At 37.2% G+C, this 24757-nt stretch overlaps 1 protein-coding gene across 7 annotated transcripts in view; it reads left to right on the top strand.

The window, feature by feature from the left end:
- The window catches only part of PKP4 (plakophilin 4), a 212063-nt gene that overhangs the window by 132482 nt on the left and 54824 nt on the right, over positions 1 to 24757 (top strand). For all 7 annotated transcript variants that reach the window (XM_050969182.1, XM_050969181.1, XM_050969180.1 and 4 more), the window contains 4 exons: positions 808 to 1366; positions 7987 to 8178; positions 10263 to 10483; positions 15333 to 15461. In XM_050969182.1, coding sequence (XP_050825139.1) covers positions 808 to 1366; positions 7987 to 8178; positions 10263 to 10483; positions 15333 to 15461 — 1101 coding nt within the window. The remainder of the gene's footprint in view (positions 1 to 807; positions 1367 to 7986; positions 8179 to 10262; positions 10484 to 15332; positions 15462 to 24757) is intronic.

Here is a 24757-nt window from a genome sequence, read left to right as displayed (position 1 = left end):
AAATTAATGAAATAGTAACATTTTTTCTGGGTAAATAGCAGTCTAAGTGGTAGACCGCCAGAAGAGTATTTATTTACTAAAATTATTATGCATCCAGTGTTGGTAATTCATTGTAACTGAAACCCGATAAACTCTTCTACATACAGCAGGCAAAAGAGTACATTATTTGTATCCTATCTAGATAAAGACATAGTTGAAGCAATTTAACTTTAGAGAAGACAAAAATCTTTAGTCATTGATTTATGCTTGTGTGTAAGTCTTATGTTAAAGACAGGCAATGTTTGTTTTATCTCCTGCTACCCTTTGTTTTTTTCAACTCTTTCTTGAATCACAAACTGGTACCAGTCTACTTTCTTTCCGTTTTATCTCTTTTATAATAGAACTATGTATATAGCGACAGATAGGATTCAACACTAATTAGTTATTAGAACTGGGGGTGAAAAGGTGTTAGTATGTTAACAAAAAAAGAAGCAGAAGCACTCAGAAGTACAGAATGGAGGGATATTAGTCTTCAGACTTTAATTTGATATTATGGAACATTCTAGATGGAGAAGAGGTGGAGAATAAGTGAAGAATTCAACTAATGTATTTTTCCAGGGAGAAAGACATAATATAAAGGAAATGTAAGAAGTAGAGAATCTGAAAATTTACTGTAAATTTTAATCCTTACTTGTGTGGTCAGTTTTATACTGTATTGAATGATGTGCTTTTTCCAATGGCTTTTCTGTTTCAATAAAAAATTAAAATAATCACAGAGCCAAAATATTTGAAATTAATAAAACTCATTTTGTTTTTCTTCTTAAATAGCCCTCTGTAAATATTGCTGCCAACCGAGCAATGAGACGTGTTAGTTCCATTCCATCCAGAGCACAGTCTCCTTCTTATGTTATCAGCACAGGTGTTTCTCCTTCCAGAGGGTCACTGAGAACTTCTGTAGGAAGTGGTTATGGTTCTCCATCAGTTACTGATTCACGACCCCTTACTTCTAGTGCATATTCATCCACTACATTACCTGTACAGCGAGCAACATCTCCCTATACAACACAGAGACCTGCTTCACCAGCAGCTGTGCGGCGGATCGGTTCAGTCACATCTAGGCAGGCAGCTAACCCCAGTGGAGGAACTTCTCAATACCAAGCATCTGTCAGAGTGGGTTCTCCTCTTGCCCTAACTGATGCACAGACAAGAGTAGCTTCTCCTTCCCAAGCCCAGATGGGATCTTCTTCCCCAAAACGCTCTGGCATGACTGCAGTTCCGCAGCATTTGGGAACAACATTACAAAAAACAATTCATGACATTGACCAGTATGGACAGCAATATGATATCTATGAGAGAATGGTACCACCACGTCCAGATAGCCTTACAGGTTAGTAAAAAGGTAAAGACACTGCTTAAAACTTCGTGCACACTTTCATGTGTAGAAAATCAGTAATGCAATTATAAATATACAAATTAAACACAGACAAGTTATAATTGCTGATGTATCAATGGTGTATTGCATTCATATTTGTGACCATGGAAGTTTGTAGCAAATGCCATATTTTCTCTCAATTCAACAGATTAAGATAGGGATGTACAACATACCATGCTTTCTGAACTTTTATTTTGAAAACTTGGATGAAGTTGCAAGATTCTTCCAAAAAATATGGACTGTATTAGAAGTCAAGTTGTATCTAAATACATATAGAGCTTATAAACAAAGTTACAAGTGGTGCAAGTAAACTTACATTAAACCTAATTTTGTTTTAAAGTCATTTAAATTAGCTCACGGATCTCAAAACACTTCAACAAATTAAGTATTAGCATTATGGTGACGGTGTAGGCAAATGGAGCAGCTATTTGAGTAGACATAGTTCATATACAGCCTGAAAAGTAGAACCTGTTTATTTGAAAAGGTTACTCCTGAGGGCATTCTGTGCCAAAAAATTAAAAATTCTACTCATAATATTTTAAAATTCTGCAAGTTTTATTGTCAATAAATAAATGCAGAGGCTCCAGCATGGCAATGGGGAACACAGGCCACTGGCTTTACGAAGATGCAAGATTACCCTGCGGCCTCCCACCCCCTAGGACATGAACTCAGTGGTGAGACTGCAACCAATCCTGACGCAGCACAAGGCCTGGGCCTGCCCCGGAAATACCTTGGGATCCTGCCCCAGGTGTGGGGCAGGCAGGATCCAAGTGTGATGGGACTCTGTGTGGGGGATCCAGGTGTGAGGTGAGAGGATTCTGTGTGCGACAGTCCTGATGCAGGCAGCTCAGTGTGGAGTCTAGGTGTGGGAGGATTTGAATGCACAGAGGCTCGTTGGAGGAGTTCCATGTGCAGGGGAAATGGGACTCTTCAGGGGCTTCCAAGTGAAAGTGATTGGGGCTCAGTGGAGGAGTCTCGGTTTGGGGGACTCAGCAAGGGGGGCTGGGAGCTTGGGGAGTGAGGCTTGATGGGATAGAGATCTGGATGCAGCTGGTTGGGGGTCTGGATGTGGGGGCCTAGATATGGGGGCTCAGGTTTGTCAGGTGAGGGATTGAGTGCAGGGACCTCAGTGGGGCGTGGTCAGGATGCAGGGGTGGGGGGTCCGGAGGCAGGGGGACTCCAAATGCAGGGATTGAGATTCAATGGGATGGGTTTGGGGCATGGAGAGCTAGGGGGGTTCTGGGTATGGGTCAGGCTTGGCAGGGGGTCTGGGTATGGGAGATCCAGATGCATGGAGGTTGGGTAGATAGGGGAGCAGCTCCCCATACAGTGACCCCTCTCTTGCAGCCAAGGAGCGATGGGGTGATTTACCCCTCTGCTGGCTGCTCCAGGTGCCTGACATGATGAACATGCGCAGCAAGGGGCTGGTGCATAACTGCTCTTGCAGCTTCTCTTTGCTTCCCTGTCAGGAAGTCATTTTTCTGCAGGAAAGCAAAGAAACCTGCAGAGGACATGATTTCTGGTCATGCACAATGGTACAGAATTCCCCCAGAAGTAGAAAGTAAATGCTTGTTAGGTTAGTTACTTTAGACGTTGAAGTTGTACTTGTGTATTACCCTTTCTTGTCTCTTAATTTTCATCTAAAAGAGCTACATGTGTGATCATGCAGTGAAAACCATGTTATTTCACTATGAATGCAGATTAAAGTGCTTGTTTAATTTTTCTTTATCACTGTGATAGTCCAGGCACTCCCCAATCTGTTCCCTCTGCCACCGCAGGAACTGGCTACCTGCTTCCCCTTCCTTTTCATAGGATTAATAATAACCTGCCAACTGATGAGGCAAAAATGAGTATTTAGCATGTAGACCTGGAAGAACTTGCAGTCAATATTAATACAATTTAGTGGATTTGGATAACCTATAGAGTGACAGTAATCCTTTATAGTAATAATATTTAGCATCTATCTTGTACTTTACATTTTTCAAAGTACTGTACAAATATTAATGTTTTAGTTTTGTACTGTGAGCAGTTTTACCACCTTAAACACATTGATCCATGGGCATGCACAGCCCTTAGGAAAAAGGACTAATTTGAGTAATTGACAAATCAGAACATTAGGAACAGATTTGTTAAAGTTTTAATTTTTTTTTTTTCATTTGAGAACAGCAAGTAGCAACAGCTATAGTCTAGGATGCAGAACAGTTTCTCTTATTACCTACACTAAAGGATTTCCAAAGCATTTGTATTTGAAACTGAAATATTCTATGCTTTGTCTCTGTCCAAAGTTAAATTTATTTTTAAAAGTTTGAATAAACTCCCTTCAGCAGTTCTGAAAATGAGGAAATACACTTTTCCCAATATAGATTAGTTCTCGTGTTTTTTCAGGGGGAGTAAAGCAAAAACGCCTGAAACCTTAGACTCAAATTTGTATGTGGTCGGTTTTCTGACCACGGATACTATATTCACTTAATGGACCCACTCTAGGGGAGGAAATTTGGACAGGGAAGAAAAAGGTTAGTACTGCAGCAGCCTCTAGCACAATTCAAAAAAATGCACACTGCTGTAAAAGCTGAGAGGAGATAGTAGAATGGCTGATCATCTTCTCTTTCCTCTGGGTTTGTGGTCTCAGAAGAGGGTCAGTGTGGTACATGCAGTTGTCCTGAGGAAACTGAAATGCAGAATGGTTAAATGACTTGCCTGGGAGGTGACATAGTGATCTAGTGGGCCTAACTGTAGGTTTAGAAGTTGAGTTCTGAGTCTAGCTTCCTGATTTACGTTGGGTGAGTCACTTAAACTTTCTGTCCCCACCATCTAGATAATTTTTTCTGAACAAGTTTTAATGTCCCTAGAAGCCCTGGTGCTGACCAGAGAGTTTCCTCTCAGACATCATAATAGGGCAGGTTTAACATTATTTTGAGAGAGGTATTAAAATACAAGTTAAGGTATAATATCACTTCTTTCTCTAAGAATCATGATTTGGAGTTGTGTAATAATGTCCCTCATTTTATCTACTCATATAAGTCCAAATATTAACATTTTGTGTAACTATAATTAATAGTTATTAAAAGGCAATGCCTAGAATTATGACCTGTGTACAGGATTGCAATTCCATGTGAATTTTATAAAACGGATTGGAAAAGAATGTTTAAAGTATGAATAAAACGCTGCTTTCTCTGGACTATGAGCTTTCTGTAGACTGGAACCTTTCACTGTTCCTCCTGGACCCCACTGATTTTGTGAACAAACTGATCATATTTCTGTATAACTAGTTACAGTACCTATATTTTCACTTTCTTGTTTACTAACTATTATTGTATGACTCTGATTAATTCTGTAGTTTTGTGTTTGTATAATCATTTGTATTTAGGAAGGGATTTTGGATCAAATGTGTTTATAATCCTGTTTGGGGAGTAGAGGGGAATCTAGCGTTACAGCAACTCTGAGGTTGGGAAGAGAATCCAGAATTAAAAAATGAGGGAAAGAAGAGTTCAGGGTGCAAAGTTAGTCTGAATAACTGGTGCATGTTGACCCACAGGAGATAGGTATGCAAAGAAAAAGTATATTTGAGGTAATCCCTTTTAAAGAATATAGTTAAGTCCATGGAACTAATGAAGTCAACCAAAGACTAGGGATTAAGGGAGAAGAAGAGAGAGCCAAGAATGGAAGGAAACTTGAGAGAACTCCAACAGAGGGAGAGAGAGAGAGAATGGAAACAAGATAATGTCATTGAAAGATGCTGAAAGAGTGGCCAGAATGAGAGGAAGAGAACCAAGGAAGGGAGGACAAGTCACGAAAGCTAACGGAGGAGTGTGTGTCTGGTATCAATGGCAGCAGAAAGTTTGAGCATTGAATGTATGTCTCAAGAATTAGCCATAAAGAGGTCATTTCAAATTTTGAGAGCACTTTCAAGAGATTGGAGTGGGCTGAAGCCAAATTGGAATGGGTAAAATACTGAGCCTGAGGTGAGAGTAATACATAAGTTGTAAACAGTCTACTCAATGAGTTTGAAGCTAAAGGAGAACAAGTGAAGACAGGATAGTTGTTGGAAGGACAGGCAGTCAAGGTTAGGATTTTTATGTTTAAAAGATGGAGATACCAGGGTATATTTGAATACACTTTTATCAGAGGAAAAGGAAGGAAGGTTAGCAGGCCAGAAAGAAAATAGGGCTTAGAAGATAGAAGGGGAAGTTGGGTATTAGGTTAGGTAGAATTATAGATACAGCATTGCTGAGCTTTAACAGAATTTCTGGTGTGGAGGACAGTAAACTGCCACACAGGGTTTGCAGGAGGTAAAGCTTGCATAATGGTACCAGGGCAAAATCTTGTTCTTAGAAAATATGTAGATCTGGCCATATATATCTTATCAGCTAGTCAAACTACCAAATGACTGAAATTATTGTTAAAAATAAAGTAAATAAATTATCTTCCCAATAAAGTTACAGTAGACTTTTAAACATACCCTTATTAACTGCCCTTTCCTAGTTAGCTGAAGGATTGAACAAATCTGCCAGAATGCATTTTTACAATTATGGCAATATGAACTGCCATGGGATTAGTCATTTTCAAAAAACATCATTAATTAGCTGGACGGATCTTCTATTTTATTTAATTCCATTTTATTTGTGGTGTAACCTTTGGTATATTATAGCTAAGGACATTAGAAGATGTTTGTATTCTGAAAAAATACTTTCCTTTGAAATGCACTTGTCGTGTTTGCGCTAATGATTAGCTTCTCTTTCTAAGTGTCTCCATTTATTGTAGCAGGCTATTAATATATCACTACCATCTATTTTATTAACAGTATTTATTCCTTATAGTACATATATATTGAGAGAGGCAAACAATATACATGTTTAATACAAATAAATGCGAGCATGTTCATCTAGAAACAAAGAACTTGGGCCATACTTACTGCTTCCCGGGATAGAATCACTCATCCTGTGACTTTGAGAAAGATTGGGGTTCATGGTGGATAATCAGATGAATGAAAAGAGATAATGTTAAGGGAGGGTGACTTGATCAGTCTGTACCTACATGGGGAACAAGTATTTGACAATGGGCTCTTCAGTCTAGCAGAAAGAAAGTTATACCACAATCTAATGGCTGAAATTTGAAGAAAGATAAATTCAGACTGGAAATGGGCGTAAAATTTTAGCAGTGAGGATAGTTAACCATTGAAACAATTTACAAAGGGCCATGATGGATTTGCCGTCACTGGCAATTTTTAAATCCAATATTGGATGTTTTTCTAAGAGAGATGTTCTTGGAATTATTTTGAGGAAGCTCAATGGTCTGTATTATATAGGAGGTCAGACTAGGTGATCACAATGGTCCCTTCTGGCCTGGGAATCTGTAAATTAAGAGCACCTGAAAGGACCTCGTTAACAAAATATTCTACGAATTCGTAATGATTTAAATAAATACCAAGAAAATACTTTATTATGATTGGTTACTTTTCTAATTAGCCCTTCAAATATTGGAAGGAGAACAGTGGCTGGGACCTTTTAAATTTAGAAAATACAGTCTTCCTGTAAATGTTTCTCCTTTTTTGTAATGAAATAGCCATTAAGCATTTGACTCAAACTACATTTGTTACTGCTTGGCTGTAAAGTGTAACATTTTGCAGGTGACATGATCCTGCTCTCATTGAAGCCAATGAGAATATTGCCATCTGTTGACTTCAGCAGCAGCAGGAGGTGAAATTAATATTTCATTTGTGGGTAGTTTTTGCAGAATCTTATCAGTTTGGCAGCACAGTATAGATTGAGGGGATGTCTTGGAATGGAACTGCTACATTTGTCATCAAAGAGAGAGAAATGTTAGGTAATGGTGTTTAACAGTCTGTTACTTTCTGCTGAGCAGTCATCATATCCAGAAATAATGATCTTGAACTATTTTGAAGTTTTTGATACAAAACATTTAAGAATCTTAGAATATTACAACTAAACCATTTGTTTAGCAACAAGTGAAAATCAAATAGGACTATGAAACAAAATTCTATTCTTTCTTGTTTTGAAATGTTTCCATGATCTGAATAGGCAAAATTACAAATAACATTTCAGATTTTCAGAATAAATGTTAAAGTTTCAGGAACAATTTGAATTATCTGCTTGTCTAAATTACATAAAAATCCAGGTTAAAAATGTTAAAAATAGAAGTTACTGGTAAAATGATGTCATCATAATCATCTTCCTGAAAAGTACTTCATATTTCTTTAGTTACTTTTTAAAAAAATCTCACAATAATTTCACAAAACTTAAAAGCAAGCAATAATTTTTACTGTGGAGCACATATAATCACTTTGGCTAATTAAAAGACTAAAAGTAAAATTGCAAAGGGACCATCACAATTCACTTGCTTAATGGGGGTGATTTTCTGATGAAGGTGGAGCAGAAATATGTCCATTATGTTTGGAGATACCCAGACTGTTGCTTATTAAAAGTAGTTCATACTGATTTCACTGCGGTGCTTTACTTCTAACAACTCTACAAAGCCTCTGAATTCCAGCTGACTTAAATTGAGTTAAATTGCCACAAATTGCATACCATACATATTTATCTTTTTCTTGCTTCTAGGCTTGAGGAGTTCGTATGCTAGTCAGAACAGTCAGCTTGGGCAAGAATTACGTTCAGCTGTATCTCCTGACCTACACATCACCCCCATATATGAAGGGAGAACCTATTACAGTCCTGTGTACCGTAGTCCAAATCATGGAGCAGTTGAGCTACACCAAGGGTCCCAGACAGCACTATATCGAACTGGGTCAGGTAGGTATAGAATTGAGGTTTTTCAGAGTTCCCCACATTTAGATGATTTGCCCCCAAAATCTTTCTTGATTTACATATTAGTTTTCTACTTGAGAGAATATAAATTGTTGCCACACTGTCAATACGCATGATGATAGATATGTGATGCTAATTTAAAATAAGAGATTAGAAGCGATAAGTCAGTGAAGAAGAGGAAGAGACCTAAATCTGAAAGACTTGCACAATAGGGGCAGATAGGAGTAAGAAACAGATTAGTTTAAAATGCTCTTTATTCTTTTGTGGTCTCTATAGCAAGTACTCAGGACTATATGCTAAGTCAGTTTTAAGCTAGACCAAGGGTTCCCAAACTTGGTTTGCGGCTTGTTCATGGTAAGCCTCTGGCTGGCCATGAGACACTTTGTTTACCTGAGCGTCTGCAGGTATGGCCCCTTTTTCACCCTCCTCTTTATCACAATGTTTTATGTACTTGAAAACTGTTGGTATATTCCCCACTTAGTCTTCTCTTCTCCAGACTAAACAAACCCAGTTTTTTTCAGTCTTTCCTCATAGATCATGTTTTCTAGCTGTTAAAAATTTTTGTTGCTCTCCTCTGACTTTTTCCAGTTTGTCCACATCTCTCCTGAAATGTAGTGCTCAGAACTGGACACAATACTCTGGCTGAGGCTTTATCAACATGGAGTAGAGTGGAAGAATTACTTCTCGTGTCTTGCTTAACAACACTCCTACGACTACATCCCAGAATGATGGTCGCTTTTCTTGCAACAGAGTTACACGACCCATATTTATTGTAGCCTTCCCCTCACTTTTTTCCTGTTTTATCAATACAGTAGAACCCTGCTAAATTGCACTGCACTAATTCACATCTTGCACCATAAAACACGTGGTCTCACCCAACTCCTCAAAGATGTAATACTGGAATGCTTTATTGTAAGATCCAGTATTAAAATCTAATTACTTTTATATGCTATATGACAGAATATACAATGACATACTATGAAGTACTATCATAAATAAATTCAGTTTAGCTGCAATTCTCAAATAAAAGGAAACGGTATGGTACATTTGTGATGCATTATTCTGATTTTAGATCTTGTGTTCACTTTCTAATTTGCACAATTTAGTAGTTTGCAATAGGTCTCTCAATCATTAGTCTGAATTAGGAAGGTTTTACTGTTAAGTCTTCAGAGTGATCGTTCACAATACCTATAATAATGTTTTTAAACCTTTTAAACTGCTTGCTAATAATTTTGCACCAGCTGAGGCATTCAGAGTGCTATGAATGAGGCACGAGTTTTGCAGTTTCCCTGTCCCACCTGCCACAGCTAAACTCATGTAAGCAAAATTGAACCAGGTAAAGTTTGTCCAAGTTTTAGGTCAATTGGGAAATTGAAAAATAAAGTTCTAGTTCAGTTAATATCCTCATGTTTTTTTTAGAAGAGCACAAAATACCATAAGAACACATTGTAATCAGGAAGATTCATATTCATACCTCGTTTCACACACGAGTGGTGTTTTTCTGAACCATTTGAGATTAGTGCCTTTAATCTTTTAATCCAATTCAATCCCCAATTAATATTTTTCCCAAGCAAGCAGGACAAACTGGCATCTAATTTATGAAAAGGAGAGGCATTAACATCAGGACAGCTTCTTGTTTTATTTCCCATTTTTCTTTCTTCAGTGCTATAGATGTATACAATCGAATGTTATTAAACACCTCTGAAGCTGTTCTATTTGTAACCAGGTTCCTCTTCAGTTCCTGGTTTACTGCTAATATTTTTGACACACAGAGTACTTACTCCATTAAATACTGAAACACTCAATCTTATTTAGAAATAACTTGGGCCTGATCTCACAATAACTTTACTTGTGTAATCAGCTCATTATCATCCTTTGAACGTTTTCTGTAAGGATTTATCATATGAGAGGTGTTCGGGTCCTATACAGTGATAGCTTTTTAGATCTCTGGGTATTTCAATCTCACTACAACTTTAATTTTGCTTGCTTTTTATTTTAAACCAAGAATTCTCTCATAACAAATGTCTATAAAAGGTATCTAGCATATTTTAATATTGATTTTACACTAGGTGTTGGAAATCTACAAAGGTCATCCAGTCAGCGTAGCACACTTGCATACCAAAGAAATAATTATCCTTTGAACACAACAGCTGCCTATGCGGAACCCTACAGGTCAATGCAGTACCGACTGTCAGAGTCCAGTTATAACAGGCTACAACATGCAACGCCAGCAGATGATGGTACAACAAGATCTCCATCCATAGACAGCATACAGAAAGATCCTAGGCAAGTCCAACTGAGCTTTCAAGAATCATGTACCATTGCAAGAATTATCTGATTCTAAAATTGTTCCTTGATTAAATAGAAAACCTTAGCAGTGCATTTTTTAGTTCTATATTATACGGATCACTGTGGTTAATTTAGGTTTAATGAGTAACAATTTATAAAATTATTCAGAAGTTTAACCAGTAAGTGCATTGCTTTTACTTTGCTACAGTAGTTGACTGTTACTTACATTTGTGTTAACAATTATTGTAACTCTCTTCAAAGTTTATTTTAGGATATCAAAAGGAAATTTCATATACTTTGAGGAACATTTGTGAACTTGAAAGGTTTCATTTGGTTTTATTGAGTATTTTTTATTAAATTGTCACACATGTTTACCAGGTTTTGAAAATGAGTAAGTAAATATCTAAATATACTACATCATTCTATTTATGAACAGCTTTCATTATAAGGAAAGTTGCTTGGAAATCTTTTGAATAAGTATACCATTTTGCAAAGGTAGAAAACAGTTCCTTCATATTAACAGAGAATAAATGCATTTAAAATGGAAATGGAGACCGTTTTTCTGGTATTACTTATTCAATAAGTAGACAGTAATGGGCCTACTTGCATGATAGAACAAACAGGATTTCCCCCATTAGTGAACTTTCAAACCACTTATTTGGGTCAACTTAATAGTGCTATAGACTTTAATAAGTCATGTTTGTGGTATTTGGCCGTTGGTGCATTTTTTACATGTAGCCCATTAGCTTGCTCCATGTACTAAATATTGACTTACAACAGTTGTATTCAGACTGCCGCTTGTGAGTGCAAGTGGCTCTTTGATGTGTCTGCTGCAGCTCTTTACAGCACATTATATTAAAACACTGTGTGATTTAATTATTAACCCATCAAGATGCTTTTACTATGTTGTTAACCAGTTGTAGAATACTTGGTTAGTCATTTTGCTGTGAGAATAGTATATAGATATAGATAGACGTACAGCTATAAAATAGTAATTGAAACAATGAATTCACAGTACTGTGGCTCTTCTGAGTAATAGTGATTGCTAATTTGGCTCCTGAACCACTGAGGTCTGAGTATCACTGATATAAAAGATCTATTTGAGGAGTAAGGTACTATTTCATCAGAGTAAAGGTGACTTAACCAGGTCTTTAAAAGTATCGGAAAGACAAAGGGCTTGTCTACACTTGGAAGTTTACTGAAATAGCTATTCCAGAATAATTGTATTGGTAAATTTAAGAGTAGGCAAGCCCATAGACTCATTTTGAAAATAAAGAAGAGTTATGTATTCTTTAATCTGTGTATTAGAACAAAAGAGGGAAACTGTGAGAAATCTTTTTTTCTTTGCCTCATTAGTATATTTGTTGTACAAGTTGCAGGCACAGTATTCATAGGAAGCTAATTACCATCTTTCTCCATAGCCTTGTAATACTGTATTAGTCAAAATATAAAATGGAGTCTGAGCTACAGTACATTGAGCAATAAATGCTTTGGAAAATATAAGAAGAATTCGTATGCTGTATAAAATTCCCATCTCTTATGTTATCCAGATCTTATGTTATAGCCAAACTCCTCTTAAGGTAAAAAGTATTGCACAAGTTAGGTTTTATGTCTTGAAATTTGCAATGCTATAGTATCTTGACTGTTAGCAATTTAACAGCATTATAAATATTCCATAAAATATAAGAGCATTCAATTGAAGAACTAGTTAGAAAGAACTAATGTGTTAGCTTTCCAAGTCAAGAATTTTATGTTTTTGTAAGATATTATTTATAGTATGGTAATTTCATAGTCTGATGGTTTTTAAATATGTCTAGTTTGATTATCTGAAATGTTCCCTTTAAAACATTTTATAAGAATATATATATAATATAAATTGTAGAAGCAACCACACTTATTGAAAGTGCAACCTACAGATGGAGTTTCAGAACCATTTTAAAGAAAATCTTTAAAAATTATGCTAAACTCTTTATTTTTAACAAATATACTATTTTCAGAATTACTCCTCTGGTTCTTCCTCACTCTATTCTTGCAGTTTAGTAAACAATAGTTGCTTACTATGAGTCTGGACTGAAGGAAATTTATTCTGATATATCCAAAATCTGACATTATTCACAGACTATCATCCACTGTTAACAATGCTTTTGAAAAAATTGTAGCCTACCCGACTTTATATTTGTGAACAGTAAGGTGTGTAGGTACAGATAAAGCTGTCTTGAGTGTAGTCAATCCCATCTTCATTGTTTCATCATTAAAACAAGAAATGCACCTGATTTGTCTGTTATCTCCAATGCCTGATCTCGGTTTTTGTTTTTGTTTTGTTTTTTTTGTAATCTTCACTAACTGACTTCAAGATATTTTAAAGAGACATTAACATCATAGTCGTGTTACTCCAACAGCTAGGGATGACATCTTTATCATATATCCACTTGTTTCATTTTAAAGGTTATCAGACATGTGGCTAGATAAAGCTCAGAGACCTTCACAGTACAGTTTGTTTCTGTTTTATCTTTAATCTGGTAGAGTGACCTCTGGAAATTATAATCTGGCCCTTGGATTGTGAAGTTATTGAGGCAGCTACCAGATTCCCTCTCTGTCTCTAAAACACCTTTCACACTTTTGGTTCTTCTATAAAATGCATTTAAAATGGAGCATCTTAAATTGAAGCCTGTAGAATCCGTGGGGTTGTATCTCCATTTTAAAAATGAGGACAACTAAAAATCTGCTCTGTTATAGTCAGACTACAATGGCAAGGTTGACAAGTTTTAGACACCCCTGTTTTAAAGAGAGACTAACAAACATGGTTTATTTTACACTCCATTGTTTGAATTCTCCTGTGTGACCGCCAGTTCTTCAGGGACAAACTACAGGTCAGACTCAAGTATGGTGCAAAAGTCCACAGAGTTGATTGAGGCAGTTCCTGACACGCCGACTGGACAGGGTTTCCCTGCAACATTCTCATTAGGTCCCTCAGGGTCTTTTTGTAGTAAAGCAAACAAATAGTCCCAAAACCAATAGTCCTGGGCCAGGCCTATCTTCTTCCAGAGGGCTCTGGCAGTCAGAAGTCTCTGTGGAGGTTCTGGGCTGGTCCTTTCCTCAGGGAGCACAAGGTAGATCTATTCTCCCTGGTCAGTGCACCTACTGGGATGTCCTCTTCCTTTTTTAACTGGCCAGTCATTATCTGACAGTAAGTGCAAGTATAGCAGGGCAAGGCTGAGTGGGCCCACTCTAGCTCATTAACCCTTGTTGACTCAGTGTGGAGCTGATATACCCAATCACATCCCTAAATCTGGAGAATGAAATTTTCCATCAATGTTGTCTTTTTTATATATAGTTCTTGTGTTTCTAATGGAGACAGTTGGTTCCATTTAACTAGTACATTGTACTGTTGTCTCGATGATGTCAGCAGGAATAAGTGTAGCTCTAGGAGTAGTGTTGGTTTGCTAGGTACTGCTGCTGAGCCAACAGGAGAAGTGCAGTATTACTTTTTTGTATAGAACCTACAAAAAAAAGCACTCCTAAAATTCCATACCATTGTTAATAATAAATCCTTTTATTATTAAAACAGATCTTTAAAAAATCTAATTTACTTTTCACCACTAGAACTATTTCTTTGCTTTCTGCATTATAATTTGCTTTCACAATGAAACAGTTTTACTTTGTGTTTAGTGAGTTTTAAATGCTGGTTCATATGTACTACCATATTGCTTCAACTTTCCTGCCGGAAAATGTTTTAATCCAAACAACTGTTTCCATTGAAATTAGAAATATAAAATAACAATTAAAAATATATGTATTATTATTAGCTCTTGTTCACATCTTTCTTAACATAGGCAGTATTTAAAATTTGAGCCCAAACATAACGTAATTTGTCTCTTTTAAAAGAGGATCTTTAGAAGGTCAACAACCAACTGGATAGAATTATATGTCATATTCTGAGTCTTAACTGCTTGAAAGTATTACTTTGGAACAACATTATCATTCTGTTCTTGGAACTTTAGTTGCTTCACTTGTTTGGATTTTCAGCAAGAGTAATATCTCTTTACTGTTTTGCTTAAATTCTTTAGAAAGAGAAAATAGCCCAACAAATGTCACTGGATCCGTTCCTAAAGCTATACATTTCTTGGTCGTGTCTAATGACTTGCCAGGTTTTTGGCTACAAAAAATAACTGTGTACTTGGTGAAACAGTTACAATAAAACTATTTGTAAGTCCACGGTCCCTGGACAATTCAAGCTGTTACAGCCTTGTGGTACTTTTATTTTGATATGGTTGATATATCAATCATATCAGTTGACATATCAATCATATCAGTCCTGTTTTTGTCCAAGTATAATTGACTATAAAACAGTAAAAATGTGTTAAATGTTCAGAAAAAAATATCTCTGTATGAGTTACACCTGTCCTTCACTGAACAAAATTTATAAGAACTAGGTATCTTCATATGGGTCATCCTCTCCCTCTCCCCCCTGCTCCCACACTCTCTTTTTAAAGCTAAGGAGGTTTATGTAGGTTTCAGTGATTCAGTAAGTAGAGTTAAAGTATATATATATATTTCATTCTAGCTGTACAATCTGTATTAGCAATCTAACTGAAGAAGGCAATATGGACATTTATAATGTTTTTGCTTTGATGAATAAAGAATATAAAAGCTTCTCTACTGATGGGAAAACTGAAAGGTGGAATGGAATAATGAACCATTTTCACACATACAGTTTCCTTTTTTTACTTTTGATACTACAGGGCGGCAAATGTTTTAGAAAACTGCTAAGACTCTCCAGTAACTATAGGGAGTAAAACATATGTATAAACTAACACCTTCCCTTGAATTTGTTTATCTAATGAAGGGAGTTTGCATGGCGGGATCCAGAATTGCCTGAAGTCATTCACATGCTTCAGCACCAGTTCCCATCAGTTCAAGCAAATGCAGCAGCCTACCTTCAGCACCTGTGCTTTGGAGATAACAAAGTAAAAATTGAGGTACAGTGTTGATTTTTTTTTCTGTTTCGTGAAGAACTGCAAACAAAGAGCAAGTACACTTTTTTCCTTTTTATTTTGATTACAAAAAGTGACTGTAACACTTGGATCTAGAATGCCTTTAAGCATGTGTTTGTACTAGAGGCATGTTAATTCTGAGGATTCTAGATATATTAACGTCTCTCTTAATATCAAGTGAAAATCATTAAAAGTGGGTAATCCATCAAAATTGTATTACTAGTATTTAACCTGATGTCAAGCCTTATATTATTTCTTAAATCTAGGCTTAATGAAATCAGCATTTAAAGAACTACTACTGATAATTAAGGGGTTTCAAAAAAAAATCTACATTGGCCTTCCACTCTTTCTAATGCAAAGATTTTAAGGAAAAGTTGTGGTGTACAGTGAAGCACTAATCAAAACAACCTTGAATATTTATGGAGCTATGGAAAGGGTTTTTCAAGTGTGACATAGAGGGAAGATATAGGTACATGGAAGAACATAGTTAATGTCTAGAATTTATATAAACATTTTACATATAAGGACTACTGGCCATCATTTTATTCCTTTCATACAGTAGCAATAAAATATCAATTGTTGAAGGAATCTGTTATGTCATACGCATCTCACATGTGCATCTTGTTCACCATTCCCCTTATGCAGTATTTATTTTAAAGTATTTAAGTGAAAAAATGGAGATGGAGCTAATAACCCAACCAGCAAATTATATGGGAGCACAACTGGGATTTCCTTGGTTTTTGTCCTATAGTCTCTTTTAGTGGAGATCCTTCCTCTCCCATCACTCAACAATTTTTAGTGTTTTATTATCAATAATAATACTTCATGTTATGGTGGAGCACTTGCACTCTCATAGTTAAATTTGCTCCCAGATTTTCATTTTAAGAGATGAAAACGTTCTACGCTATCCCTTGTTTTTGAGTTAGAAAACCAATTTTAAGTGCTTATTGTTGTTCATGAAATGCTTGACATTATTAAAAAAAACAGGTTAGATATTGCTATTTTGAAATGCACCGTGCGACAAAAAAATGTCCAGTGTCTCATGGTTTCTTCTGACCCCTTTTGAAAACATACTACGGTAGTCCGAGATACGAAACTATGTGTGTGTGATTCTTCACAGTGACCACTTCTGAAGAATGTTTGATAAAAGTTGCAATATTTTTTAACTGTGTTAACTAGTTAATATTGAAAAAGTTACTATTTTAAATGTTGATATAAGTTATGTTGATACCTTATATCCTTAGTAACACTGTATGGTAGCATAAGAGCTATGTCCACACAATGATAAGAAGTTTAGAATCATGTGATGTATCAGACATACTGCTTAACAAATCACCAGGGGACTTCAGAAGATACTGTTGTAACCCATCCTAACACTGTAAGGATTTGTCCTTCTGAGGGCTACACCATAAGTAGTAGCTTATGAGTTTGCGCCTCCCTTTATTTGCCTGGATCTAGTACTTCAGTTAAAGCACCAGTAGTTTGTTCTTTCAGATCCAGGGATTCCAGATGCGCTCTTCAGAGAGATACATGTGTGGAATGAACAGCTATGAACACCTGATAGGAGCAGAGTATAACCCACACTTACACAAAATGTCTTTGTTGCCCTTAAGTGTCTGCACCATATATACAAGTTTGAGTCTGCCAGTGCCTCCAAGTTAACAGATTTTATGTAGTCCTTCAACCAAGGCACTAGGGGTTCAAAATTTTAGCTTCATGAATTCTAGATTTAAGTCTGTCAGACACACATGAAGATTTGAATTTCTGCAGACTACTTGAAGCTCAGAACAAGCGTCACTGGCATGAGGAGTATATTACCCAGGCTGACACAGAGTGGCTTTTTGTCCCACTCTCGTGACTAGATGATAAGTAATGCATCCCTAATCAGATAATCTGCAGGGGACTGAGCCAGCTACCTGAGGATGTAAAACATGATCCTCTACTTTGAGCTAAAGGATGATGGTCATTAACTCAGATAGTAGCAGATTCATAAGCTTGTTTGAGGTGGAGCCACACTGTGTTAGTGTGGGTTTATGCAATATTTTCAGAAGAGGTGGTGGTTTAAGGCATTTTAGAATAAGTTTTATAGTTTACAATGGCAGAGTACAAAATGGGGTCAGTGTACTAAATATTGACACTACTTCAATTGTATGTTAGCAAAAATGATAATTTTTGTCATTTACTGCTGGCCCTGACTGTCAAGGAAATGACAACATAGTAGTCAGGCCTGCTGGTGGATTGCAGATATTCATCCTGCTGCTGCAGTTGCTCCTGCGTTTCTTCAATTTCCAGAAGTTCAGGAGATCTTGTATCATCTTTCAGGAAGATACAAGATGACTCACAGAAGATTGCATGGGAGAACAAAAGACAAGAGGACTTACAGTTAGAAAGAACAGGAGGTAGGTCAGAGAATCACACCAACACAGGAAGAGGAAAGTCTACGTGATTGGTTACTCCCTACTAAAAAGAACAAAGACGCCTGTCACCAGAGCTGATCCAAAAGAGTATGCGGTCTGCCAGGAGCTAAAATATGTGTTGTGGACCTGAAGCTGAAGAGAATCCTAATGGGAGCAGGAAAGAATCCACTGATGGTCCTTCATGTGGGAACAAGTGATACTGCTAGATTCTTGCTAGAATGCATCAAGGGAGACTGTCAGGCTGGGGAAGATGCTTAAAGAAATGGAGGCTCAGGTGATCTTCAATGGGATTCTGTCTGTCCCTATAGGAGGAGAATGAAAGTGAGACAAGATTATGGTGATCAACAGATGGCTCAGACATCAATGCTATAAGGAGGGCTTTGAGGTGTTCGACCACTGGGAGGCATTCATGAACAGAGGACTGTTCTCATGTGATGGACTCCACCTGAATAGGGAGGGAAATAGGCTTTTGGGATGGAAGTTGGCTCAACTGATTAAAAGAGGTTTAAATTAGGAACTCAGGGGAGATGGCTGGAAGATGCTCATGTAATCTCTGTGCCTAATTCTAATATTGACCAGGAGGAAAAATCAAGAAAGAGAGGATACAGCAATGGAGAAAGGAACAACAGTGGGTAGGAGAATGGACATCTAGAGAAAAGATAATGATAATACCAATGAAGCTAACAGTGAGGTACCTGACACTAGCAGTGGAATGACTGTACCAGAATCTGGGTGAAGCCAAGCAGAAACAACTATGATGTTTGTATACCAGTGCAAGGTGCCTGGGTAACAAAATGGAGCAACTAAAACTGTTGGTTCAGGAAGTGAAACTATCTATTATAGGGATAACAAAACAAGGTGGAATAGTAGTCGACTAAAGTATAGGTATTGAAGGATATATGCTGTTCAGGAAAGACAGAAATAAAAGTAAAGATGATGATGGAGTAGCATTGTATGTTGATGATTATGTAAACTGTAAAGAAATTACAAGTGAGGGAATGGATAAAATAGAGTCCCTTTGGGTCAAAATTTCTTCGGGGAAAAAAGCTACTAGAGGTTCTCCTGGAATATTGCTTGGGATATACTGCAGACCCCCCAGGATCCAATTTGGGTAGAGATAGAGAGTTCTTGAATGTTTTTAATGAAATAAATACTACTGGGAATTGTGTGATTATGGGAGACGTTAACTTCCCAGATGTAGATTGGAGGACAAGTGCTACTATTAATAGTAGAGCCCAGATTTTCCTGGATGTGATAGCGGACAGATTTCTTCACCAAACAGTCACTGAACCAACAAGAAGTAATACCATTGTAGATTTAGTATTGGTGAGTAGTGAAGACCTCATAGAAGAGCTGGTTGTAGGACAGTAATCATGAGCTAATTCAGTTTAAACTAAATGAAAGGATAAACAAAAATAGATCTGCAATTAGGTACCTTGATTTCAAAAGGGCAAACATTAAAAAAAAAAATTAAGGCAATTAGTTGGGGAAGGGAAGTGGCTTGAAATTAGACAAAGGTTTTGAATAGTGCTGTGCGATTACTCACGCGATTAATCGCACTGTTAAACAATAATAGAATACCATTTATTTAAATATTTTTGGATGTTTTCTATATTTTCAGATATATTGATTTCAATTACAACACAGAATACAAAGTATAGAGTACTCACTTTATTTTTATTACAAATATTTGCACTATAAAAAACAAAAGAAATACTATTTTTCAATTAACCTAATACAAGTACTGTAGTGCAATCTCTTTATCATGAAAGTTGAACTTAATAGATTTGTAACTACCTTCAAAAATAAAACCATGGAAAACTTTAGAGCATATGAGTACACTCAGGCCTACTTCTTGTTCAGCCAATCACTCGGACAAACAAGTTTGTTTACATTTGCAGGAGATAATGCTACCTGCTTCTTGTTTACAGTGTCACCTGATCGTGAGAATGGGCATTCACATGGCACCGTTGTAGCTAGCATCACAAGATACTTATGTACCCGATGTGCTAAAGATTCATATATCCCTTTATGCTTCAACCACCATTCCAGAGGACATGGGTCCATGCTGTTGACGGGTTTTGCTTGATAACAATCCAAAGCAGTGCGCACCGACATGTTTATTTTCATCATCTGAGTCAGATGCCACCAGCAGAAACCTGATTTTCTTTTTTGGTGGTTCAGGTTCTGTAGTTTCCACATCCGAGTGTTGCTCTTTTAAGACTTCTGACCCTCTCAGACCTCATCCCTCTCAGATTTTGGAAGGCACTTCAAATTCTTAAACCTTGGGTCAAGTGCTGTAGCTATCTTTAGAAATCTCACATTGGTACTTCTTTGCATTTTGTCAAATCTGCGATGAAGATGGTCTTAAAATGAACAACATGTGCTGAGTCATCATCTGAGACTGCTATAACATAAAATATATGGCAGAATGTGAGTGAAACAGAGCAGATGTACAATTCTTCACCACGGAGTTCAGTCACAAATTTAATTAATGCATTATTTTTTAACGAGCATCATCAGCATGGAAGCATGTTCTCTGGAATGGTGGCCGAAGCATGAGAGGACACACAAATGTTTAGCATATCTGGCAGGTAAATGCCTTGCAATACCAGCCCAAAAAGTGCCATGTAAAAGCCTGTTCTCACTTTCAAGTACACTGTAAATAAGAAGCAGGCAGCATTATCTCCTGTAAATGTAAACACACTTGTTTGTTTTAGCGATTGGCTGAATAAGAAGTAGGACTGAGTGGACTTGTAGGCTCTAAAGTTTTACATTATTTTGTTTTGGACTGCAGTTATGTAACAGAACAAATCTATATTTGTAAATTACACTTTCACAATGAAGAGATTGCACTTCCATACTTGTATGAGGTGAACTGAAAAATACTATTTCTTTTGTTTATCATTTTTACAGTGCAAATATTTGTAATCAAAAATAATATAAAGTGAGTGCTGTACACTTTGTTCTGTGTTGTAACTAAAATCGATATATTGAAAATGTAGAAAAACATCCAAAATATGTAATAAATTTCAATCGGTATTCTATTGTACAACAGTGCAATTAAAACTGTGATTAAACATGATTAATTTTTTTATCGTAATTAATTTTTTTGAGTTAATCATATGAATTAACTGCAATTAATTGGCAGGCCCTAGTTTCTAACCATCAGAGGAGTGAAGTTCTGGAACAGCCTTCCGAGGGGAGTAGTGGAGGCAGAAAACATACCTGGCTTCAAGACTGAGCTTGATAAGTTTATGGAGGGAATGTCATGATTTCCTACAATGGCATGTAGCCAATATACGACTGCTAATAGCAAGCATCTCCAACAACCAGTGAGGAACACTAGATGGAGATGGCTCTGAGTTACTACAAAAAATTCTTTCCTGGGTGTCTAGCTAGTGGGTCTTGCCCACATGCTCAAAGTCTAACTGATCATCCTTTTTGGGGTTGAGAAGGAATTTTTCCTGGGTCAGATTGGCAGAGACCATTGGAGTTTTTTGTCTTCTGCAGAATAGAACACAGGTCACTTGCAGGCTTAAACTAGTGTAAATGGTGGATTCTTTAACTTTAAGTCTTTAAATCATGATTTAAGGGCTCCAATAATTCAGCCAGAGGTTATGGGTCTATAACAGGGGTGAGTGCAGGCCACAGAACCTCACTCAATGTGCAGGAGGTCAGACTAGATGATCATGATGGTCCCTTCTGGCCTTAAAGTCTATCTTTCAGGAAGTGAATGATGACACAAATTCACTCACAGAAGTTCTCTGCAACTGTTGTTATGTGGTGGTCTTGACAACAGTTCATTGAGAATTTTACATCAGAATTATTTATTGACAGAAAATGTAGTTCCTGCAAAATTGTCCACAGGATAATTTTGATTTTGTGCAAAAAAGGGGGATGTGGAGTCAGTTCAATTAGTTTGTAGAACTGACCCAAAAAGTTTAGTCTTGAATACTTTCAACATTAAACTACATTTCCATGTGATAGTGCAGTGCCTCATGGGGAGTTTTAGTTTACAGTGCTTGATGGAATAGGGAAATTAATATAAACAGAAAATTAAGTTTAGTCTAAGTCAGGCTTGCACTAGGGATCCATCCCACCTATCCAAATCCTTGAAAGTGTAGAAATAAAATAAACATCTCCTGTGTTCCTTGCCATGTTCATGTTGCCTCCAACACAATTGCTAATACACTCAACACTCCATGAAACATTCAGCTCCATCTCCAACACATACTGGAAAGCAATAGATATCTCACTTCATCCAACTCACTCTATCATGAAAAAACTTAATGACAACCACAGCAATGTTAAAGCAGAATAACTTCCCAAATGAATGGGCTATGTAAACATAAGAACAGCTATACTGGGTCACACAAAAGGTCCATCTAGCCCAGTGTCCTGTCTTCCAGCAGTGGCCAGTGACAGTAGAGATGTGACATCTGTGACAGTCAGATGCGTTGCTCTGTTAATATGAGAGAACATGTGATCACCATTAAGGTTCAATGCAGCAAAGCAAATTGGAGTCTGTTATCAACGGTGTCATAGGTGATGTGAAGGTGGTAAGGACTGCAGGAGATACTTGCCTTGACTTCTTATTTTCATGCTTACAAGGGTTTAGGTATGTGAGACGAGTCCTGATGAAATTGTAACTGTCACTAAATGTAGTTTGTGTGTGTTAATTTATATAGCACTTTTCTTCCGATAATCTCATTGTGTCTTTACATTCATTAAAATTATTAGTGAAACAAATAAATTAAGTGGCTTACCCCAGGCTCATCTAAGCAAGACTGTGGCAAAGTCTGGAAACAGAACCCAGGAGTACCAAAAATGTACACCAAAATATCCGCAAGCAACTGACTTACGTGAATAAAATACTCCAAAGTGAGAAAAATGTTTGACAACGCTTTATTTTTCTTGTACCTGTCAGTAGAGATAATGATCCAAATCATGGAAGTGTGATTTGTGAACTACTTGTAAATTTCAATTCTCCTCAAAGTGTATTGAAAATTACAAGCAGCAGCAGTATTTATTGTACTGGATGAGGTCACAAAAATGCTCTTCTTCCTGGACAGCAATTGATTTCACTTAGAGGCTTGTAAATTCCTCTCCTCTTAAGTTGGAGTGAAAGATAGCCCCTGACATCCTCATCTGAGATTAATTTTCTGTGTTCTGTACTATTTCCTACAGGTTTTCTACTGTTCTGTGTTTGAGCACAGGATGATCTTTTTCATTTAATTTCTTGTGTGTAAAATGGAATTGTGCCTATCGTGATGAGAGAAGGGGCTGGGGGGGTATAGGAACTAACACTTTTGATCTGTTAGGCTACTGAGAGGTTGAGCTAACAGCTGTGTTCCCCAAACAGGGAAACCATAAAATTTCTGAGATTTCTAGAGGTCCTGGGGGCCTTTCAGGGAGAAACGAGTTCTGTCTCTTTCCTACTTGGAAGGGAACAGAGCTAGTGGCTTCCTAGTAAGGGAAGAGAACAGAGACACAGAGGTGTGGAACTTGCCTCCTTGCTGCCCAGAGGAGCTGTGCTCATCCAGATGAATCTGAAGAGACTTTCTTCATGTGTTCCTATTTGAACTGGGTTGAAGGAAGTGGAGACTGGTCTTCTTTTGGTACCTGATTTGAGTGGCCTCAAACTTAGGTTGGAGACACTAGTCCTATTATAGTTCCTTTTTAATTTTCTTCATTTATTTAAACTTTTCTGTAATTGTTGTTCCAGTGCAATTTTTCTAATATCAAAAGACTTCATTATATTAGGGAGAAAAATACTTCAAATCTTACTAAAAAATAGGCACACTGACCTCTTTACAAGACATTTATAATGCTGGAAAAGAGGCTGGGAATAAGGCATACATTTTTTAACAGTGAGGATAATTAACCATTGGAACAATTTACCAAGGGTTGTGATGGATTCTCCATCACTGACAATTTTTAAATCGAGATTGGATGTTTTTCTAAAAGACATGCTTTACAAATTATTAGAGGGAAGTTCTGTGGCCTGTTATATAGGTGGTCAGACTATATGATCACAGTGCTTCCTTCTGGCCTTGGAATCTATGAATCTATTTGCCCCACACATATAAAGAAACTGGCACAGACTCCTGCACCTGTGTTTCATCACATTTGCATCTGTATTGTGTTGAATTCCTATTTTCCTAGGATTAAGTATAAATACTGATTTACAGGAGACACCGCTCAAAATTCTCTATAGCATATCTGTTTGAAAACAGCAACTAAACTTTTAATAAAACTTACACTGCAGTTCAAAGGCTCAATCCTGTTCTCCATGCAGTCAATGGGAGTTTTACCATTTACTTGAAAAATGGGTGTGGGATCAGGCCGAATTAATCTTTTGTTGGGGTTTTGGACCCACTTCCTCTGGCTGTGTCCAATTATTAGAAATTTGTGGGCATAAAGTAATAATATTCTTTGACTAGATTTATAATTATAAGGACTTAGATTGTGGATTTACCACTAGCTCCAAGGAAATGAGAGTGCGTAGGTGCGCTGCCCCAGGAGCAGACATGGGATTGAATTGTAACTGAGTTGCAATTCAGTCCCTGATTTCATACACCTTGCTCTGGAGGTTGAGGTGAAGTAATCTGCAGCAATTTATTGTCTGTCACAGATTATACTGGTTCAGTCATACTGGATGGTGCATCGGGGAGGGCAGGAGGGAGGGGGCAGAGTCAAGGTCTCGACCACCTGAGGGTCAGTAGGAGGCCCAGAGAGATTGTGCTCCAGTCCTGTGATGTAACCAACAATGCAGTTAGCCATAGTAGGGAAATATGGAGTACCTTGCTCCCCAGCACAATCCTGTTGTACTAGTAATAGTAACAATGTTGACCTTAGGTA

This window comes from Gopherus flavomarginatus, chromosome 10, assembly GCF_025201925.1.
Source record: "Gopherus flavomarginatus isolate rGopFla2 chromosome 10, rGopFla2.mat.asm, whole genome shotgun sequence".
NCBI lineage: Eukaryota > Metazoa > Chordata > Testudines > Testudinidae > Gopherus > Gopherus flavomarginatus.
The sequence above is the reverse complement of the archived record's forward strand: the minus strand, read 5'-3'. Positions and strand labels throughout refer to the sequence as shown.